We start from the raw sequence: 22378 nt of genomic DNA, 5'->3' as shown, positions 1-22378 counted from the left end.
CCTGCATTTCTCCTGCAGTTGTCTAAGGGAGAATACCATATCAGTGGTGGACCCGTTGGCTCAGAATCCGCACTGCGATTCTGGATAGACACTCTCTGCAAGTACCTGGAGCCTCTTTAGTGCAACTCGGGCAAACAGCTTTCCTACAACGCTAAGGAGAGAGATGCTGCGGTAGTTGTTGCAGTCACCCCGTCGCCTTTGTGTACAGCGTGATGATGTTTGCATCCCTCATGTCTTGAGGTATTCCACCTTCACTCCAGCAGAGACAGAGGATTTCATGCAGCTCAGTGACGATGATCTCTTTGCAGCACTTTAGGACTTCAGCAGGGTTGCTATCTTTTCCAGGTGCCTTGCCAAAGGCAAGGGAGTCCAGGGCCACGTGAAGTTCTTCTAGGGTTGGTTCACTGTCAAGCTCCTCCAGCACAGGCAGGCACTCAATGTTGTTCAGCGCTTCTTTGGTGATTACATTGGAATGAGGCTACATTAGGATGGGATTATCACAACTCTAGAAATGGTTTTCTTTCCCTCTAACCTTAAGACAATGGCTTTTTAAGAATTGAAGGCTAAATTGGAACTAGAGGCATTTTGGGGTCATCACAAGAAACCAAATAAATGGCTAATTACAAATCTGCCTGAGATGGACTACAGTCTTGTGCAGACTTTCCTATTGAACACAATGAAATTTACTTCTGAGTAGAAATGCAAAGGATTGTGCTGCTAGAAACTTAAAGAACTGCTCTCCCTATGCCTATAGGAGTTCCAAAGTTCTAGAGAATCAAAGGTGTATTTACACAACACTATATACAATTAACAATTAGAACTGAAGGAAGTTTCTCCTTATCTTGCAAGAGATCCCAAAATCCAAAAGAGGACAAATCTCTCTAAAAACACTACTTAGTAAGACATTATATCCTATTAAAGTAACTTTGAGATTAATGACTTGTCTTTTCCTGCTAATCCTCAAGATTTGCAGAATCCCTCTGTGCATCCATGTACACACACATATTTTCTTCTTTCAACTTGTACTATAAAATTGTCACTCAGTATTATAAAAGTGACATTCATTCAATGTGAAAATTTTTACCAGTTACGTTTGTACTTAACTGAAAGTAACTGAAGTAACTGAAAAGTAGTAACTGAAAGAAACTAAAGCAGTTACATACTTAAATATCTGTATTCTAATAATTTTGTACATCAAACTGCTTCACAAAGCACAACATCTTCCTATAAGAAATCATCAGTATCAAATACCTAGTATTCACAGAAAGGGAAATAATGATAGGCCTATTCAATTGCAGAAAACAAGTTCTGTACTCGAAGGCAAAGGCTCTAATCAGCCACATTAGAATCTCTTAACAGATGCAACCATCCAAAAGATCAAATCATACACAGCTGCATGTGCTCCAATACAATCATATCCATCTGTATTAGCATCATTTCATTTACTACATTAACGAATTCTACATATTATAAAATGCTATGTTTTAACTACACTTCAAATTCATGACACAAAACTGAAGTTTTAGATTGAGGGCCCAATCCTATCCAATTTTCCAGTGCCGGTGCAGCTGTGCCACGCAGCCTCCACGGGCCTCGGAAAGGCCTCTGGGGGGTCCTAGAAGGGCACTTCCAGTTTTCACCCAAAAGCCGGAAGTGCCCTCCTAGGACCTCTAGAGGCCATTTTGAGGCCTCCACGGCCTCAGAACAGTTCTGAATGCAACCGGAGGAAGGCTCCAATCGTGTTCAGAGCTGGATGGACCCCGAATTTTGCGTGACTTCATTTCACACAAAATTTGGTATTCACAAGGGTTCCAGGAACAGAACCCTCGTGAATAACGAGGGTCCCCCTATACTTCCAAACTAATACAAGCCCACAGTTTGGGAATGCTCCTGGATCCGATATTGATCCTGGATGCCTACGCAATCCTGACTGTCAGGAGTGCTGTCCACCAGCTTCAACTGGTGTACAGTCCTTGAAAAGGCAGATCTGACCTCAGTCACACATCTATTGTTCCCTTCTAGGTTGGACTACCCAAACAGACTGCAGGTGGTGCTTCCTTTTGAAAATGGTCTGCAAAATTCAACTAATCCAAAATATCACTGCTCAGGTGCTGTTAGACACTCAACACCATTCAACTTCTTAGCAGTTACACTAGTTGCCAATTTGTTTCAGGACCAATTCAAAATGTTATTATGGTTACTTACTGAGTACAATCAGTGTACATGGGGCTTTACACAGAATGAGAAGACAGGTTCCAACCCTGTGGAATTCATAACCTAGATCAGTGGTTAACAAAATCCTACTCTGACTTTTGGACCACAGTAAGTATTGGTGGAGGGGGTGGGGCTAGGGCAAGGTTTTTGAGTGAAAACCGAATGTGGGCTCCAATCAGTGATCAGAGCAGCAGGAAGGCCCGCAGAGTGAGCTGTGGGCCTCCTGGATCCTCCAGAGGCCAACAAAACCCCCCAGGTAAGTTAAGAAAAACCTTTGCTCCCAGCAGTGCCACAATCATAGCAGCATTGCTGGGGCACCCATTTTGGGGCCAGTCCCCTTAAGGGGGAATGGCCCTCTTCTAGTTCCCTGGTAGGTTGCAGCCCACCAGTTTAGGAACCACTGATCCAGATAAACACAAAGGAAACAACAGAAAAATAATTGAGGTGGAAGTAAGCAGTGGAAGAATATGTTGGCATTGGCCTTTAGAGTCCTGCATGGTCTGGGCCTGGATTACTTTAAGGAACATCTTCATCCAGATGAGTCTGCTCAAATTTTAAGATCAACTTCTCAAGCCCTGCTCTCTGATCTACCACTGAGACACATTTAGATGGTGTGAACTAAGGAAAAGATCTTTCCTATACTGGTGCTATGTCCTTAGAAACTCGCTCCCTGATGAGGTCTGTCAAAGGCTTCACTGCTTTTTTACATAACTTTTATTTCATTCAGTGTTTTGATGACAAATTTTAGTTCCCATTTTAACTGCTGCTTTGCATTTAATTGACTAATTTTAATAGTTGTTACTTTTGTTTGCTTTAATATGCCTGAAGCGATAATGGAAAGGCTCATGGTTTAAACTAATATTTTTCTAGGCAATTTAAGTACTGTTTTAAATGGCTGATTTATATTACTTTAATATGTACCCCCAATGACATAAAAACACATCTTATTTGGGATTAGACAGTAATCCAAAACACACTTAGTAGTGAGTAAGCCCCATGGAATCCAATGGGGCTTACTTCAATATGCTTGTACTGTAAAGTTACAACCCTATACAGGTCCAACCTTGTCATACACTGATTTTTTTTTACACAGATTTGACTCAACACAAATGGCCACTGCAAATGAGAAGGAATGTGCTGATCCCTGGAGAAGGGTAAAAATGCATCAGTTTTAAAAACTGCTTTTCTAACTATTGTAGAGAGTCATGCAAGTGATCATGCCATTCTTCAGTTGAGCCAGGCAAAAGCAGGGGTTTTAATTGCTGACTGCCTCTCTACAACAGTAAGAAAAGCTTTAATGTTTTTAAACTGCTTTTATTTAACACATTTTATGGAATCAGCAGGAAGTCTCAGATTCAAACCCCTGCAGATGTCAAGGTACAACCTTATTCCTTTATGGGAGCAAGTCTTTAAATCTATTTTTCCACAGTTTTTCTTTTATCCATTGGGGTTTTGCTCTGGAACAGATAACGAGAATACAGATAACAAGTGACAACCTTTAGACTTAACTGGGAGTGAATCCCATTAAATTCAAAAGGGCACTGGTGCTCAAAGTGGTGGGTCACGGCCCACCATAGGACATAAAAAGGGCAATTCCCCCTTAAGGGACGTGGCCCAGAAATGGGTGCCCCAGCAGTGCCACAGCAATTGCAGCACTACACGCACCCAGGTGCTTGTTCCCTACTGGGGGTGGGGAGGTCTGTGAGCCTCAGAGAGGATCCGGGAGGCCTGCAGCCCCCTCTGCAGGTCTCCCCCAAGCTTTGGGTTCCCATACCCTCTCCGAGGCTCACAAACCTCCCCTCCCAGGTAGGGAGACAAGCCCCTGGTTGTCAGCAGCTATCACTGTGGTACCACCAGGTACATCCCTCCTCCCAATCCCCACCACCACCAGCACTTACCAGTAGTTCTTGAACTCCTGGAGAGTTTGAGAACCGATGCAGTAGGGCTTAATTCTGAGTAAGCATATGTAGGTTTGTACCAAAAGTAGAGATGTCTGAAAATGGTGTTGCTTTACTCAGAAGTAAGTCCATTGTATTCAGTAAGACTTAGGTTATAACCCTGTCATGTTCATGGTAAACAAACACCTGAGTTATATTTTTAAATCTCATCTTATCCATATCACAATGCAGATGGAAATTTCATTGTCTTAGCCATTTACTGTACACATTGCTCTCTCTAAGCACGAAAGAATTCCAGTGACAATGTACTAAGGAAAACAGACAAGTTAAACATCTGTGCAAGTAGTAAACTTTTTTTTATTTAAAGCAGTGTTGTTTTTTTTAAAAGCACGGTCATGAGCCAATTTCAGGTGGGTTCCCATTCATTTCAATAATTTATTTTTAATATATTAGACTTGATGCTACCATGATATGTGACTGCATTTGGGGAAATGTTACAGATCTGTACATTTAACAGGCTAATGTGTGTATGCTTTTAACAATGGTAGTAAGTGTGACTTACTCCTAGGTAAGTATGGGTAGGATTGTTAAAAATTTTCCTTCTTGACAATGTCAGTTCCAATGGATTCTGACAGACTATCATTCTAAAAAGTGAATCCCAGTGCTAAAAGTTTGAGAACCGCTGATTTAAAGTATTTAATTGAAGGGTTAAGGGAGGGACAACAAGAAAAAGTGTTGGTAATCAGGAGTTGAATCTTGAGTTAATTCAAACTTCCAGCTTTTCAGTTCTTCTGTAGTAGTCTATGCTTGGTTAGACTGCAGTAAACACACTCTTAGGCTAAGGAAGTAAAGTAAACTTTACTAACTATAAGCTGTCAGCACTCAGTTCAGAGTGTAGGTTCAGAAAAAGGGAAAAGTTACAGACAAATGACATTTCCATTAGTTTCCCTGAGGGATGATACTAAATTACAGCCCAATCCTGAACGGTGCACTCCGGTTTACCGCCAGCGTGCACTGTCACAAATGTGCCGTAAGGCACGTATGAGAGCCTTACCGCCGGGCCAGCATCTGTGCTAGCCCAGCGCTGGCCAGCACTGGGCTAATGCCAGGCAAGTGCCCGGCCTCCACCACTCGGTGGTTGCATAGACCACCGAGCCACAGCAAGGTGAGTGGGGACGGGGAGGGGAGCGGGGAGGAGGCATTCTGGGGAGGAGGAGGCAGGTGGAGGGCGGAGAGGAGGCATGACAGGGAGTGGGCGGGTGGGAGGCAAGACCAGTGGAGCTCTGCTCCACTAGATTCTGCGTGTTCATGTGGGGCTCAGCGCCCTACACAAACACCTTTACCATTGCGGAAGTAGCATTGCGGGGCTACTTCCCTCACCTGGGAGAAGGGGACGAAAGCCCCTTCTTCTGATGTGCCACTCACGGTAGCCCATGTCGCGCAGGATCCGGTGGAAGCCATTTGTGGGGCCACCGAAGCTGCACGCCATGGGAGCTCAGGATTTGGCTGTTAATCACCTATTTGAGAAGCACCCATTGTCCACATTCCTGAAAAACTCATCTTTCCCAGGAGCTCACCCTTCTCTAATCTACATTCCGTAAGTACACACAAAACCGGTGCAGCCCAGAAGCTAAGTTGCAACCCCTTCCTTTAGGCAAGCTCCTCCTAATTAACAGACAAACGACAGAAAGAGAAAACTAGAGTTAGCTAGCTAGAGATATACATTTGGAGCTAGGTTGTGAGGGAGCTCTAGTGATGAAGCATTACACTGGTAAAGAACCCTCTCCCTCCTATCTCTTCAAACAACTGTTGTACACAGCTATGACACTTTTTGTTTTTGCTGTCTGATCTATTAAGTCAAATGCTCAATTTCAAGATAAATCTTTGAGTTTCAGTTCAATAATATGAGACATTTTTCAACTACGTTTCTCAGAAGAAACTGTTAACACTTCATACTAGGCATGTCCCATACTGGAGAGATGGGACATATCATTCTATGTATGGAACTAAATTCATAGACATCATGTAATATCAAAATTATTATTATTACACACACACCCCCAATACAACAGTTAGACATTATACCTTCAAAGACAGCTATCAACTCTGGAAACCTCCAGCATATATCATTATTAGTAATTCTTACAGTACAATCCTATGTGTATTTACTCAGAAGTAAAAACCATTGTGTTCAATGGAACTCACTGCCAAGAAAATGTATACAGGATCGCAGTCTTAAGGTTCACTCCTATCCACCATTGTAAACTGCACCATGTGTAACTGTGTGTAACATATGCATGCTGCTGCCAAGCATAAAGAAGCCACCAGCAGAAACAGCTAGTGGCTCCTCACATGCGCCAATGGCCCACTCAGGCTGCACTGGAGTGGGGCGGGTTGTAGGCCAAATGGGGGGGGGGGGAGGATCTCAGCAGCAGTTACACACACCAGATCCTATCCCACTTTCCTTGCCTGGACCCACCCTATGTTCCTCATCTTGGACATGCCAGCAAAATAGCTGGCATTGATCTGAGGTGACCCATAGGTGACCAGAAAGCCTATTGAGAAGCAAGTAAAAAAATATTAATTGACTTTGTATGGGACAAGAACTGATCTTGAGTTTACAACATTACAAGTCCCACAGCCCAATCCCATCCACACAGTTCCCTTTTCCAATAACTACAAGGCAGCACAAGAGGTTTTTTTTTTGGTTTGTTTTGTTAAAAATGTGGTCTGATATAGGTTAAATGGTCACTGATTAATAACTGGAAAAGATTCCTGGGAGGCACTGATGATGTTATGAGGAAAGAGATGATTATATTCCCAAACAGTGATATAATGGAGGGCTGTTCACGATTGGAAAATGGTTATAAGAATAGTTAACACTATGTTAGATACCCAGTTGAGTCAAGATTCACTTTTCTGTTAAATTATGTTCTTTTGGAATCATATATCGGTCAGACAATTACAGTTACTAGCTTATAGCAGTGTACACAGTTTCTTTGCCTAAAAATGAAATAAGGCCACAGACAGTGGAATATTTAAGGAAAATATGGGAAACAATCTTTAGTCAAACTGAATGTCTAATTAAACCATAGAAACAGTGAACACCAGGAATTAGTTCACTGTTGAAGATAAGCAACTATTTGAAGGTGGTGTTAAACATTAAAAATGATGGATTGAGTAGGAGAAATTAATTCAATAGAAAAGTGTGGTAAAAATCCCAGATTTCCCTGCTAGCTTATTTTGCACTTGTTTTGGATCTTTCTAGCACCCAAGAGACAGCTATGATGCCTCATAATCTTGAAAAGACTGCTGAGTCATCAAGGTGTAGTAGCCATTATTCTTTGAGTTGATGCTCTTCACTAAATGAACAGAAAACCAAGAACTTGGCTTTAAAACAATTCATTGAACTATGAAGCTCATGTCATTTCTAGGAACAAGAAATTTTTTTTAAAAAACAAACCACGTGATCCTCCCATTCACAATCAATCCCAAAAGTAAAGGTTCATGCCCTCAAGCTCTATAAAGTGAGGTCACACACACTGCACATTTGCCTAGGACCAACATCAGAAGCATCTGATGCTTCTCAAATGCTTGACCACTCATCTTGTTGCAAGAGTGGAGTGTTAGAACCAGGATTCTGGGACAGCATTAATAAGTAAGCTACCTAGGTAGTAGCATCAGGGTTTTTACTTTATTTGCTGCTTATATTTAACATCCTTGCCAAACCTTTTCTCCTTTTGCTAGTTGATCAGTGCGATGTTTCTTTCCCTTGCATTTTTCCTCCACTGCTTTGAATTTGCAGCCTTTTAATAAACATTTTTTTAAAAACAGTTTACTTACTGGTCTCAATTCATTCATGAGGGAGTGGACTGCCTCCTCTACCAGACTGCCCACATTCACTCGATCAAGTGGGAAGCTGATTACTGCAGCTTGTGTTAGCGGCAGGTGGGAGGAAAATGGTGGCATCAGACTCAGGGTGAAAGGCACCTAAAATTTGCTACCCCCATGGACCCCTTGCAATTTGCCACTGATGCAAACCACATCTGCTGGCCTCATGGATGGTCTAGTCCTGCCCAGAGCTAAATCAACTGGTCTAGTCCTGCCCAGAGTGGCAACCCCAAAGATTTATCTTTTGTTCAGCTATAACATTTCAGACTGTTGGTAAAAATTCAGATGTTTGAATGCTTCTCAGTATACAATGCCATCTAAAAACACAACACTAGCTTATCAAAGACTGTGATAGACCAATTGATATTGCTACGAAGTCCTCTTGTACCAGGATACTGTGATATTATATTACAAGAGCCCTGTCACATTATAGCAGTTTATATCACCATCTTGTTGCAACTATATTCGTATAAGGTCAAAATTAGGTATGTTCAGTGAAGAATTACTAGGTTACCTGGGATCCCATCCATTGTCTAGGGTCTGTGCAGCACTACAGGAGTGCCCTCATATTTGCAGGGGTTTCATTCTGGAATCCACCCAGAGTTAAGTAAAACCACGGATATAGGCAAACTTCAGATATAGAAGAATCTCTACAGCAGCACAAGATAGTATAAGCACAAGTACCTCACACAGCTAAAAAAGAAAGGGAAATGCAACAGTAGAAGGCCTTCACTCAAATATGCACCACACTGCCTTCCTTAACAAAACATTTCTAAAATAAAAATGGGCAAAAGAAGAAAGGGGAATAGTAGCAGCACAGGGTACTCTCCAATCAGGGATGTGAGCTGACTTCTAGCTTAGAAACCTCCCTTACATCCAGGTTAGCATGAATTATATTAAAAAAATATGGTACCTAATTCAGCTTCTGCAGTACCTCAAATTTCCTTTGTTTTTATTATAGGAAACAAATTTCCTTTGTTTGTTTTAAAAATAATGGCTATATTCTCTCATAGTTAAAATCTCTGGGTATAAAATTCAAAAACAACTAGTTTTGTTTGATGAATTAAAAGCAATGTTTCATCCTATAATCACTGTAGACATCATCAGGCATCCAAAGGCAAAACTCCACCATTCCAAGGTGTGTCAACTTCTCTGTTTAACAGCAAAGGTCTTCCCAAGCTCAATTGAGTTAAATAGAGGCATATAATTCACATGGGACTTCATCCTAATGTAACTGTAAGAAACACTTAAAGTGACAGTTTATAAGTTAAGTTATAAGTTGACATAAGTTTATAAGTTGATAAGTTAGTTCTTACTATCAAGATTACTAAATATTTCTGAACATATTAAAAGATAGTACAATTATCAGTTTCTTTGATGACATGAGACTTTATCTTTTGGGTAGCAGACCTGATCCAGAGCGCTCCAAAACTGGCATTCAAATACAGTTCAGAGATAAGGCTTCTTCCTTTTTATTCACAGTATCTTTGGGCTTAAATATCTCAACTGCCTCTAGTGGCATTATCTGGAAAAATGTGATACATTTCTCAATAGAACTATGAAGTCAAACTTCACATTATGTACTGTTTTTTCCATGTGTTTTGCTATGGCTGACTTAGGGCCCAATCCTATCCAATTTTCCAGTGCCGGTGCTGCTGTGCCTATGGGGTATGCACTGCTTCCTGTGTTGAGGATGCAGTCACAGAGGCCTCCTTAAGGTATGGGAACATTTGTTCTCTTACCCTGGGGCTGCAGTGCAGTTGCACCGGTGCTGGAAATTTGGATAGATTGGGCTGTTATCTATCTGCTCCAACCTTACATTTCTCTGATGTTTTTTAAGGGCCCAATCCTATCCAATTTTCCAAGGCTAGTGCAGCTGTGCCAATGGCGTGAATTGCCCTCTGTGGTGGGGAGCCAGTCACAGAGGTCTCCTCAAGGTATGGGAACATTTGTTCCCTTACCTTTAGGCTGAAATGCGGCTGCACCAGTGCTGGAAAGTTGGATAGGATTGGGCTCTAATCTGGGTAGCGAATGATCTTTTAGTAGTTCCCACATACATTTTTCCACATTCACATGGGATACTATATATACCAAGATTCAGCCATGGATGTATTGGATCTTTAGGACTCCTTTAAAAGATTAACAATCTCAGTAGTAGGAACGCAAACAGTTCTTAAATTTACCTTACTAAGGATTCTGCTAATTTTGTCTGTAATACCTTGCAAATATGGTAACAAAGCACAGGGCCCAATCCTATCCAATTTTCCAGTGCTGGAGCAGTTGCGCCAGTGAGGTGTGCGCTGCATCCTGTGGTGGAGGGGCATTCCCTAGGGCCTTCTCAAGGTATGGGAACATGTGTTCCCTTACCATGGGGCTGCATTGTGGCTATGCCAGAATGTTGGATAGGATTGGGCCCGCATGCAGTTGGTTCCATAATTTGATTTGATTTTTTTTTCTTTCCTTAAACGTAAAGCATTATTCATGTCATTCACTTTATACCCGTTAACTTGTAACACTTGGCTTAGATGTTGTTTTTCTTTAGGTAAAAATTCATAATCACATATGCATTCTGCTCTAGTTTATAAAGTTTTTATTAAGGCTTTCTTCTGAAATTGGTGATGGTTAGATTTGTTATTTAAATATCTATCAGTATGAGTCTTTTTTCGATATACACTGAATCCCAATGTGCCATCTTCCTTTTTGCATATTAAAATATCCAAATATGGCAATTTTCCATTTCTAAGGTGAATTTTATAGATGGATGGATTTGATTTAAATACTGTAAAAATGGTTGTAAAGCATTATTGTGTTCCCATATTGCTAAAATATCACCCACACTACGTAACCACAGTTTAGGTTTGTAAGCAGAATTGCTGGTGCTTCGTTCTCAAAATACTCCATAAAAAGATTTGCAACAATTGGACTGCCCATAGCAACTCCTACTTTTTATTCAAAAGATATACGAGGGTTGCCCAGAAAGTAATGCACCACATTTTTTTTCTTCAACAATTATTTATTGAACACAATGAAACTTACACACAAGAAAGAATGATGTTTCTTCTACACTCCCTATTTTTCCACATAATCTCCGTCCAGTTCTATGGCCTTCCTCCAGCGAGACACAAGGGCATGTATGCCCTGTCGGTACCACTCCTTGTTCTGGTCACGAAGCCATTTCTGCACTGTGCGAATCACCTCTTCGTCATCCTCAAAATGTCTTCCGCGAATGGCATCCTTTAATGGCCCAAACAAGTGGAAGTCTGAGGGAGCTAGGTCAGGGCTGTAGGGTCGATGGGGTAACACAGTCCAACCCTGTTTAGTGATGTGTTCCAAAGTCCTCAAACCTGTGTGAGGCCGAGCGTTATCATGTTGAATCAAACATTCACCTGGGTTGTTATGGCGCCAAAGTCGCTGGAAGCACTTCTTGAGTTTGGTTAATGTCTTCACATAAGCTTCAGAATTAATGGTGCTGCCTCTTGGCATCACATCCATGAGTATGACACCCTCCCAGTCCCAAAACACAGTGATCATGACCTTACCGGAGGAAGCAGTTGCTTTGAATTTTTTCCTTCTGTGGAGATTGAGGATGACGCCATTCCATCGACTGTCGTTTCGTTTCGGGCTCAAAATGGTGAACCCAGGTTTCATCACCTGTCACAATCCTGGACAAGAACGCTTCCCCCTCATCTTCAAAACATTTCAGCAACTCAGAAGAAACGTTTTTTCTGAGAGATTTGTGGTCCACCGTAAGACAGCGCGGAACCCATCGTGCACACACTTTTGAGTAATCAAGAGCACGGATGATTGCATCCACACTTCCTTTGTATACTCCACACCTGGAGTATTGTGTCCAGTTCTGGTCGCCGCATCTCAAAAAAGACATAGTGGAAATGGAAAAGGTGCAAAAGAGAGCGACTAAGATGATTACGGGGCTGGGGCACCTTCCTTATGAGGAAAGGCTAGGGCGTTTGGGCCTCTTCAGTCTAAAAAAGAGACGCCTGAGGGGGGACATGATTGAGACATACAAAATTATGCAGGGGATGGACAGAGTGGATAGGGAGATGCTCTTTACACTCTCACATAACACCAGAACCAGGGGACATCCACTCAAATTGAGTGTTGGGCGGGTTAGGACATACAAAAGAAAATATTTCTTTACTCAGCGTGTGGTTGGTCTGTGGAACTCCTTGCCACAGGATGTGGTGATGGCGTCTAGCCTGGACGCCTTTAAAAAGGGATTGGACAAGTTTCTGGAGGAAAAATCCATTATGGGGTACAAGCCATGATGTGTATGCGCAACCTCCTGATTTTAGAAATGGGTTATGTCAGAATGCCAGATGCAAGGGAGGGCACCAGGATGAGGTCTCTTGTTATCTGGTGTGCTCCCTGGGGCATTTGGTGGGCCGCTGTGAGATACAGGAAGCTGGACTAGATGGGCCTATGGCCTGATCCAGTGGGACTGTTCTTATGTTCGCTGATTGACAGCTTCAGCGCCAACTGCCTAGTCGTTATGCGTCGGTCCTCGCGAATGAGCACATCAGCAAGCTGTGTCTTGTCTGGTGTGACAGCCGTGGATGGCCACCCCGAACGCTGCAAATCTTGGAGCTCTGCCGAACCGCCTTCTAATGGCCTCACCCTCTGTGCCCAGCGACTAACCGTACTTCTGTTGACTGCAGATTCTCCATAAACTGTACACAAACGTTTGTGAATGTTCCCAACAGTTTCTTTCTCCGCAGTGAGAAATTCAATGACGACACGCTGCTTGTAACGTACATCACTTACAGACGCCATTTTGAAACACTGCTGCAGCTACGCTATCTGTCTGAAGAAACCAAAAATTTGTGTGGGCACTCCTGAAAATTCAAATAATGTATATCTAAAGTTTTGCATTCGTACCATTACTGTAGGCTGAGAAAAAAAATGTGGTGCATTACTTTCTGGGCGACCCTCGTATTATCCCATTTAAAATATGTAGATGTTAGGCAATGTTGTACCAATTTTGCCTTATCTTCAGGAAGTAGAGTATTTATAATTTCCATACAGCCCAATCCTGCACTCCGACGCCCAAGGCTGCAATGGCGCCAAAAATGGCTACCGATGCATCCTGTGCGCTCAGCAGGCAGCACCAGCAGCTCCTTGGGAAAAGGGGACTTTCATCCCTTTCCCTCGGGTAGGCTGAGTAGTCCTGTCAGTAGTGTAGTTAGGTCATTTGACACCCAAGGCCCATAAATTTGTCACCCCGTATGACATAATTAATGGTATAACATTTTTATACCACCCTTCCTCTAAGCAGCTCAGCGTGGTGAACGTGGTTCCCCCCTTATTTTGTCCTCACAACAACCCTGTGAGGTAGGTGAGACTGAGTGATAGTAATAGTCATGACATGAAATGAATAATAATGGCCAGAAAATAAATGAAGTGACTATTTCCCCACAAGCAATGGATGAAATTCTGCATCAAATGGTATATAATATGATGGTATTATTCCTAAAAGCTATGATTTCCAGAATTTTGGTCACTAGGGTGTCATCCCTCTCCCCCAGGATATCCCATTGGCCTGTTTTGAGTGATTCTAAAACTTTTAACACTAGGACCCACTTTTTAGAATGACAATCTGTCCAGGAGCCACTGGAAGTGATGTCATGGCTGGAAGTGACCTCATCAAGCAAAATAAAATTATAAATCAACAACAACAACAACAACAACAGTATTTATATACCGCTTTTCAACAAAAAGTTCACAAAGCGGTTTACAGAGAAAATCAAATATCTAATGGCTCCCTATCCCAAAAGGGCTCACAATCTAAAAAGATGCAACACCAGCAGACAGCTACTAGAAAAGACACTGCTGGGGTGAGGTGGGCCAGTTACTCTCCCCCTGCTAAATAAAAGAGGAGCACCCACTTGAAAAAGTGCCTCTTAACCAGTTAGCAGGGGTTATAAATAAAGAAAAACAAATAAATAAGGGGAAACCAGCCCTGTTTCACCAAGTGAATTTTCTCTGTAGCCTGCCTGCAATAACACCCCCAACCCTTCCCACTGCCCAGTTCAGTGTAAGTTCTTATATTTCAAGCATATCACTATCAGAACCCACCTGGCTTTGCAAGTCTAAAAACAAATAAAAATTGACCTTACCAGCTCAAGCATCTGTTTTATTCTTTGGGGGGGGGGGTGCTGACTTCTGGAGCATTTGTTGAGCTCCACTTTCATCAGATTGGGAATGCAAGGCTAGCTGCATGGTCCCCTTTGCCTGACTTGACCAGGAGCCAAGACATGGTTGCTTACCCATGAGTGTCTTCAAGACTAACTACTTTATTTCAGCATATGTTTTCATTGACTGCAGCCCACTTCATCAGATGCAACATTACAAGAAAAATGTAAACAATACACAAGAAGACTCTTAATTTAATCAAAGGAGTATCAGAGACACAACAGTATAGACACAAACTCTTAACCAAGTCATATTATATCACTGAAAAACTGTATTTGTTTGTCATAAATAAAATCAATGAAGACCATTTAAACCTAAATGTCTCTTCCTCAGATTTACTATCCCCAAGTCACTTGTGTACATATATTCAAAGATATAAGAGCCCCTTATAGTGCTGTAGCAATTAACTGTATTTCAGTTAAATAGGAAACATTAAACAAACTTTGCATACAAACAACACAGGAGGCTTCTGTCAGAGGACTTGCATTCTGGCAAGTGCTGACATAATAATTCACACGTGAGCTGAAAGCTGTCAGGCAGCACAATCCTATACAGAGCAATGGTCTTCAACATTTTCATGCCATGATCTCACTAAAGTTTGAGACTGAAGATCCACCACCTGCCCCTCTCCAGGACCCAATCCACCCTCTGCCCTGACCTGCCCCGTTTCCTCATACTTCTTGTGCCTTCACAACAACCCGGTGAGGTAGCAGCCTGAGCAGGGCAAGACAGTGAGAAGAAGCTGTGCAGAATTATATCAAGAACTCTATTTGATAGGCATTATTTCATGCCGTCTCTTGTACAGGCCATGAAAGGCTGCTGCGGCCCCAGGTAGAACAGGGAAGAATCAGTGGTGACCATATCCAAAAACCGCTTGATATGCCAGATACACCACAAATGCTGATGCAACACTCCTCCACCATCAGAACTGACACATAAACCAAAAACCTACAGAAACAAATGGGGAGGGTAAAAAACATCAGAAAATCCCATCTCCCATCACCCCTTCTCCCTGTCTACTCTTCCACAGTAGAGCACAGGTTAAATACTACACTCTGTAGTCAATCCCAGCACACCAACTCTGGCACTTAAGCCCCTACAAAAGAGACCAGGTTTCAAATGACATGACCTGTGAAATAGAGCTAGATTTCTCTGGCTGCAGTTTATGAACACTGGCAATAGAACTATGGTGAAAGGGCACTTTGCACAAACAGCCTTTTGCCCTCATAACATTCAAGGCAAGCTACTTTGTTATGTGTTCTCTCAAAATTGTTATTGCAGATTCTTTGCCCCAGGAGAATTCCACACACAAATACCCAAGTAGTATGTTCACTCCAGCACATCAACAGGAGGAATAAGGACAATGCAACCTATACAGGTTAGCAAGAGAGGGAAGGAATACCATGTCATAACCTGTTGATGCTGCTTATCTGCCTCATGTTTCTAACCCCCTCCTCAGTAATGCCAAACATCTCTGTGCCATCTACTGTGCTGTTTAACTATTCCTTCCTTTTGCAATAGCTAACCAAAAGCACTTTGTATAAACCCTCCTCCAGACCAAATTAAAGCTGCATTCCTATCCACACTTACCTGGGAGTAGTTCTCACTGAACTTAATATTTACTTCTGAGTAAACATGCATAGAATTGGGCTGAAAATGTATCTTCTACCTGCCATACTAATTTTGTATGTGAACACCAGATTCTTTTTTTAAACACTTGGGGAGTAGCCACATGTGCAACTCCCTGTTTTAAGCGACTGTCCAGCAACAACTGCAGTCTATGATTTTGCTGACTGTGTAGTTAGCACTTAACAGCTGAAATTATATTGGGGGTAAAATTTCTCCCCACACAATCTCTGTGTAGCATCCTGTTTCCTTGGTCCAAAAGGAAGAAGCCATGTTCTGGGCAAAAGGAAGTAGTGAATGTTACCTTTTATGTTTCAGAAACAGGTTCTGTATGTTCACAAGACCAAATCAATTTCCATTTGGCTTTTCAAGTCAATAACCATCACTAACAATTACTTGATAAAACTGAAAGATGTCATGAGATTGTAACAGACATCAACAACATAAAATTCACTTTATTTTGAGGAAAAGATAAAGATTTTGGTTCAGTAGTAGCCAAATACAAGGCCAGGACAATTTTGCTGAATTCGATTTTGCATTCCTTGAACCTTTTTGACCTTTTAATATTGTATAGCTTAAGCAGGAAGTGGCAGAAACTTGATGGCTCAGCAGAACTCATAGCACATTATACGAATTCTCTTAAAATTATTTTTCAAAATTAAACACTTTTTCAAAACATATATTTCACATATCCTATTTATAAAAGGGAAGGGCTATGAAGGATATTTAGATGTTATGATATTTAGAAAACAAAAAGATGTGAGTGCTCCACCAGATTGTTAGCAGAGTAAGAGCCAAAGCTCAAATTATTTAAAAAACACAAAGTGCAAAAATTGAGAATTTCAGCCCTTCAAAAGTAAGCAGGGAAGCCTTAAACACTGCATTGCAACATGAGAGAGTAAAAAGAATTGCTATCTCAACAATATTCAACATCTGCCATCAAACATGAGAAAACTGTATGCACACCCACAAGGATTAATGTTTTATATTTATTGGGAAATATTTTTAATAAACCCAATTTTTAAAACTATAATTTTATTAAATGAGATTCTCAGGCTGCAAACCTAACCATACTTTCCTGAGAGTAAGCCCTACTGAACAAAATAGAACTTACTTCTGAGTAGACCTGGTTAGGATTGTGCCCTCAGTTGGGAGGTCCAATTCATGAATTGTTATGGGATTGACTGTAGAGCTGATGTACAGATCTTGAACACCTTATGTTACAGAGCAAAGGCAAAACTACCATGGCCACTAATGAGAGAAATTGCTCAATCATGCACTTCCTTTAGCTATGCACTACTTTTCTCATTGAGTTATTAATGCGGACTAAATTCCATATCGCTATATCGTGTAACTCATAGTGCTATATATAGTTAAGATTCTTGCACATCTTCAGATGTGGATTGTTAGAGCACTGGTAACATTTTGTTAGATCCTGGATTGTTAGAGCATTGGTAACATTTTGTATTATATAATATGTGTCTTCTGCATGTAATTCAAGTGTTAATAGCAAAATTTGCTGTCATGATTTCTGTTTATTTTACTATAAACACTTGAATTACATGCAAAAGACACTTATTACATAATACAAAATGTTACCAGTGCTCTAAAAATAAGCATACAGCAAATTTTTTAACATATACCAATACAGAATATATCTAATCATTTTTAGACTATATAGAAATTAAATGTAAACATAATGGAAAAGAGCATAATGCCAATTCGCTATTAAGATTGTGAAAAAGTACCATAGCATGCAATCACATCATTGTGGTTTTCTTCTTACAGTCACCACATTACAGAACCACTGGGTTTGTTTTTTAAGCCCTAATATGTTACATGGATACGATAGACCAGGAAAGAGTTCAGAACATAATACACAATTCCAAAAAGTAAACTAAAGAACAGGTTGTGACATAATTTTACAAAATGATAAAATGTTGATGAGTTTGTTGCTTGCTTTTGAGTTTGTTGATGAAATAAGCCACAACTACTGTGGATTTCCATTATCTGTCCACTATAGAAGTTTTGTGTGGTTTGTTTAAGTCATTTATGCCCTAACATTGCATATACGCAGCAGGGATCAAATGTGTACATCTTTGGGCTGGGTAGAAATGGGTTACAGTGTTTTTCAAATGGTGAGTCAGGACCCACTAGGTCAGTTGTGAGCCAATTTCAGGTGGGTCCCCATTCATTTCAATATTTTATTTTTAGTATATTAAACTTGATGCCATGGTATGTGAGTACATCTGGGGAAATGTTACAGACCTGTACTTTTAACAGGCTACTACGGAAGTGCTTTTAACAATGATAATAAATGGAACTCCTGGGTAAGTGTGGGTAGGATTGTAGCCTAGGATTGTTAAAAAAATTTCCTACTTGATTATGACACTTTCAGTCATGATATTGCTTCCAGTGGGTCCTGACAGATTCTCATTCTAAAAACTAAAAAGTGGGTCCTGGTAATCAAAGTTTGAGAACCACTGGTTAAAGAGTAATGCATCTCAACCATTAAACAAGCTGAGTTTTGGTTACCCTTTCCACAAGAATTCTGACAGAGCAGGTGCATTACGGGTGCCCCCTAATGTTGATGCAGCCACCAGTGCCTTCTCAACAACCACAACAAGATCATCTCAGACCACACATAGAGAGGAAAGGCACCTCCCCACACACACACCAATAAGTAGGTTAAAAGGATGAAACTCAATTTCTGTTTATTTCTGCTTCGAAACCCCACAATTAATGAAAATACCTGACAGGGTTTGATATCCCAATCCAGAGAGAGGCTCTAAGGCACTGGATGAGATCGTCTAGCCAGATCCCTTCTAAGGCAAACCAGGCAGAGAGCACGATGCCGCCTATATCCATAGAGCACAACCTGTTTCGTCCAGGGCAGAAACGGGAAAGGCAGCAACGGTCTTCCCCTCTCTTGCTTCTCTCCTGCCTGCCTTGGGAGAATGAGAGCCCAATCTTATGCCTGTCTACTCAGAAGTCAGCTCGCTCCCAGGAAAGTGTGGCTAGGACAGCAGCCTTAGGGCTACATCCTATGCATGTCTACTCGGAAGTAAGTCCCATTACAACCAATGGGATTTACTCCCAGGAAAGTGTGGACAGGATTGCAGCCTGAAGGAGCCTAATGGGGAGGTTGGGGAGGGGGGGGTCTGGGCTGCAGCAGAGAGGCGAACAGCGTCGCACACGCCACAAGGTTTACTGTTGCCATCCAGCCAGCAGTACCAGCAGTAGCAGCCCCCGCATCCCTCCGACCTCCCCCGCCCGCTCCAAAAGGCAACAACCCCCCCACCGCCATTTTCTGGCAGGGAAGCAAGGTGGGCTCTCGGCCGGGACGAACCTCCGAAGCGCGGGGCAGAGGAGAGGCCGCGCGCAACAGGGAAGAGGCCGCCCCGCCCCCGCACTAGAATTTAGCTGAGGATGAAGGACGCAGCGGGTCTCCGGCCCCCGCCCCCACCCCGCGCAGGGGAAGGGAGGCGGACGCGGCACCTACCCACGCCGTATTTCTCCTCCTCCGTGGGGGTCCACATGCCGCCCGCGCCGCTGCTCCTGCAGCCGCTACCCCCCTGCCAGAGCGGAGCGCCGGAGCCGCGGTGCTCATGGACGTGCGGAGGCGGCTTCTCCTGGCGAGCCCGGGGCCGCTGCTCCACACAGCCCCCCGGGCAGCGCGGCGGTGGCGGCGGCGACGTCTTCGCCGCTTTCCACGGCCGGGCAGGGGGCGAAGAGGCTTCCCTGGAGGGGACGGCAGGTGCTTCGGCGCCTGGGGGCAGGAGCGCTCCCGAGGCTCCTCGCTCAATCCAGCCTCCCCCGGCCCTCGCCTCCGTCCCCGCTCTCGGCGGCCTCCCTTCCTCCCGTCACGGCGACCGAAGAAAGCAGCCGCCACCTCCTTGCCGCCGCTGTTGTTGTCGTCGCTGCCGCTGCTGCTGCTGAAGGACTCGCGCGCCCACCCACCTACCAACCGGGCGCATGCGCGGAAGCTCCCTCTGGCTGTCGGCGCGAGGCCGTTGAAACCGTTATGCTGCTGCGGCGCGTGCCGAGGCGCGAGGGCTCCGAGGAGGCTGCTGCTTCTTCAAGGCGCCTCTGAGGTCCGCTGGCGGTGGGCCGTCCGTAGACTCTGGCAGGAAACGCGCCTCCAGCCCAGGGAGCGAAGGGGGGGGGGGGACTGCAGCTGGGACTTCCTTTCATTTCCTTTGCTCATACTATTAATTTATTGTTAATTAAATAATCAATAACATTCATTCATTTGGTGACATTATTTTATTAATTATTATTTTTGTTTATAATATAATTTTTATTTTATTAAAATTTTATTATTTATTTTTATTTTATTATTTTCGTGTTTATATTATAAATTTTTATTTCATTGAAATTTTGCTACTATTATTAATATTACTTATTTTAATTATCTTTATTTTTATATTATTATAAATTTTTATTTTATTAAAATTTAATTTTTATTTATTGAAATGTATTATTATTATTATTATTATTATTATTATTATTATTATTATTATTTCTTGCAAATCACAGCTACCAGTTGCTTTCGCTGGACTTGACATTGATTACTAGTTGGGCCCCACCCAGGAGCTGAGGACGTCATAATGTATTTATGTATAATGTGTGCTAAACCAAGCAGGGTTGCTTATTATTATTATTAATAAATTTATTATTACTATTATTATTATTATTATTATTATTAATAAATTTATTATTATTATTAATAAATTTATTATTATTAATAATAATAATAATAATAATATTGGTATCAGAATTCTCAGCTTGTGAAGGTTGGAGGGAGATTCACGGCAATCGATTGTGGACCCAACCCTCTCCAGTTTTCCAGTGCTGGTGTAGCTACACCAATGGGGTGTGTGCTGCATCCTGTGGTGGGGTGGCAGTCACAGAGACCTCCTCAAGCTATGGGAACATTTGTTCCCTTACCTTGGGACTGCACTGTGGCTTTGCCAGTGCTGGAAAGTTGGATAGGACTGGGCCCTGTGTTGTGTTGTTATTTGTACTCAGTTTGTAGCAGTGTCCCATTGCATGATAGTAGGTTGCGACCAGTTCACCATTTGTTTAAAGCCCGGCAAGAAAAATGATACGTTTCCTGCCACGTTCAGCAATTTCCAGGCTGGGCCTCAAGCAGCAAAATATTCTGGAAGGGATGAATTCAGTAGGGAGAAATTAAAGCATGCTACCGGTCTTTGCCACATCTGGCATAGCCATTGAAAACCATTAATGTGAAACTGCCTGACTGATGTGAAGAGTGAAGTAAGGGCTCAATCCTATCAAACTTTCCAGTGTCTTTGCAGCCATAATGCAGCCTTGAGGAAAGGGAATAAATGTTCCTTTACCTGGAAGAGGCCTCCATAATTGCCCCCCCCCACTACAAGATGCATCACATGCCCTTGGCAAGGCTGCACCAGTACTGCACCAGTTGCCAACTGCACCAGTTGGCAAGGCTGCAGCAGTACTGGGAAATCAGATAGGAGTTTGCCCTCAGGCACTTAAGCTTGAGTAACAATGAAAAACAGAAACTCTAGCAAAGATACATAGGAGGAACATGTACTTACATTCAATTGAATGTCTGCTTGTGGTCAATGCGTATACAACTTTTTCTGTTTGTATAGACAGAGCCATATTCATGTACAGTTGAACGTGCATTGGAGAGGTGGGGCTGCATTAGAAGCTTGGAGAGGTGGGGCTGCAGTCAGCACCCAACCATGGTCTCCAACTGGCAGATGGTGTGCCCCTAGACCGTGACTTGTCAGGGCTTGCTCCTGGGAGTTTGCAGGTTGGTCCCCTTCCCCTCCAACTTTGCTACTGCTCTCCTGGCAGGTGTGTGGGTCTGCCTATGGCAGCCCCATGGCTCCATTTCCCTGTGAGCAGCAGGGGCTAAGGCAGGCTCCCTCCCCCTGCTGCTACTGCCACCCAACCTGGGGGCTGGCTCCCAGGCAGCTCCACTCCTAATTAAGTCAGGGAAACCCTTACAGATCTGCTTAATGACATCACTTCCTGCCTAATAACATCACTTCTGGCCCTCAACAGGCCAAAATATTAGTTTGATACCCCTGGTCTAGAGAGAACAACAGAGAGTGAAATGGGTCTTGAATGAAATGACAGGCTCAAATGAAACAGCAGTAGAATTACTTGACGTAGAATAAAATTTTGGAGATTGACATTGAAGGCCTCAGGAATGTTATGGGGACTAGAATGGACATCAGTCATGCAGTAAAGAAATGTATGAAAAATGACAGCTAAAATGGATCATATGTTCATCACCACTGAAATGGTGGTATCAAAAGTACAAAGCTGCTGGAGTTCTAGGGGTGGAATCATAATGAAATGACAATTACAAACAACATCTTGGTGGAGAAATGATCCCTAGAGTTTAGTGACTATAAAATGCCAGGATCCAGAAGAGAGTGACAATAGAGAATGTCAAGGTGAAAGAGCAGTTAAATGATTGGATTTAGAGAAAGGCAAAGGGATTTAGGCTGCAATCATATCCACACTTTCCTGGGAGTAAG

General features: G+C 42.5%; 1 protein-coding gene across 5 annotated transcripts in view; it reads right to left on the bottom strand.

Annotated features, from left to right (window-relative positions):
• DOCK3 (dedicator of cytokinesis 3) overlaps positions 1-19543 on the bottom strand; it is a 282465-nt gene extending 262922 nt beyond the window's left edge. For all 5 annotated transcript variants that reach the window (XM_066613546.1, XM_066613549.1, XM_066613547.1 and 2 more), the window contains exon 1: positions 19342-19543. In XM_066613546.1, coding sequence (XP_066469643.1) covers positions 19342-19378 — 37 coding nt within the window. In that variant the 5' untranslated portion in view covers positions 19379-19543. The remainder of the gene's footprint in view (positions 1-19341) is intronic.
• Between the last annotated feature and the right edge of the window lie 2835 nt (positions 19544-22378).

Source organism: Tiliqua scincoides, chromosome 2 (genome assembly GCF_035046505.1).
Source record: "Tiliqua scincoides isolate rTilSci1 chromosome 2, rTilSci1.hap2, whole genome shotgun sequence".
NCBI lineage: Eukaryota > Metazoa > Chordata > Lepidosauria > Squamata > Scincidae > Tiliqua > Tiliqua scincoides.
This window is presented reverse-complemented; position numbering and strand designations above follow the sequence as displayed.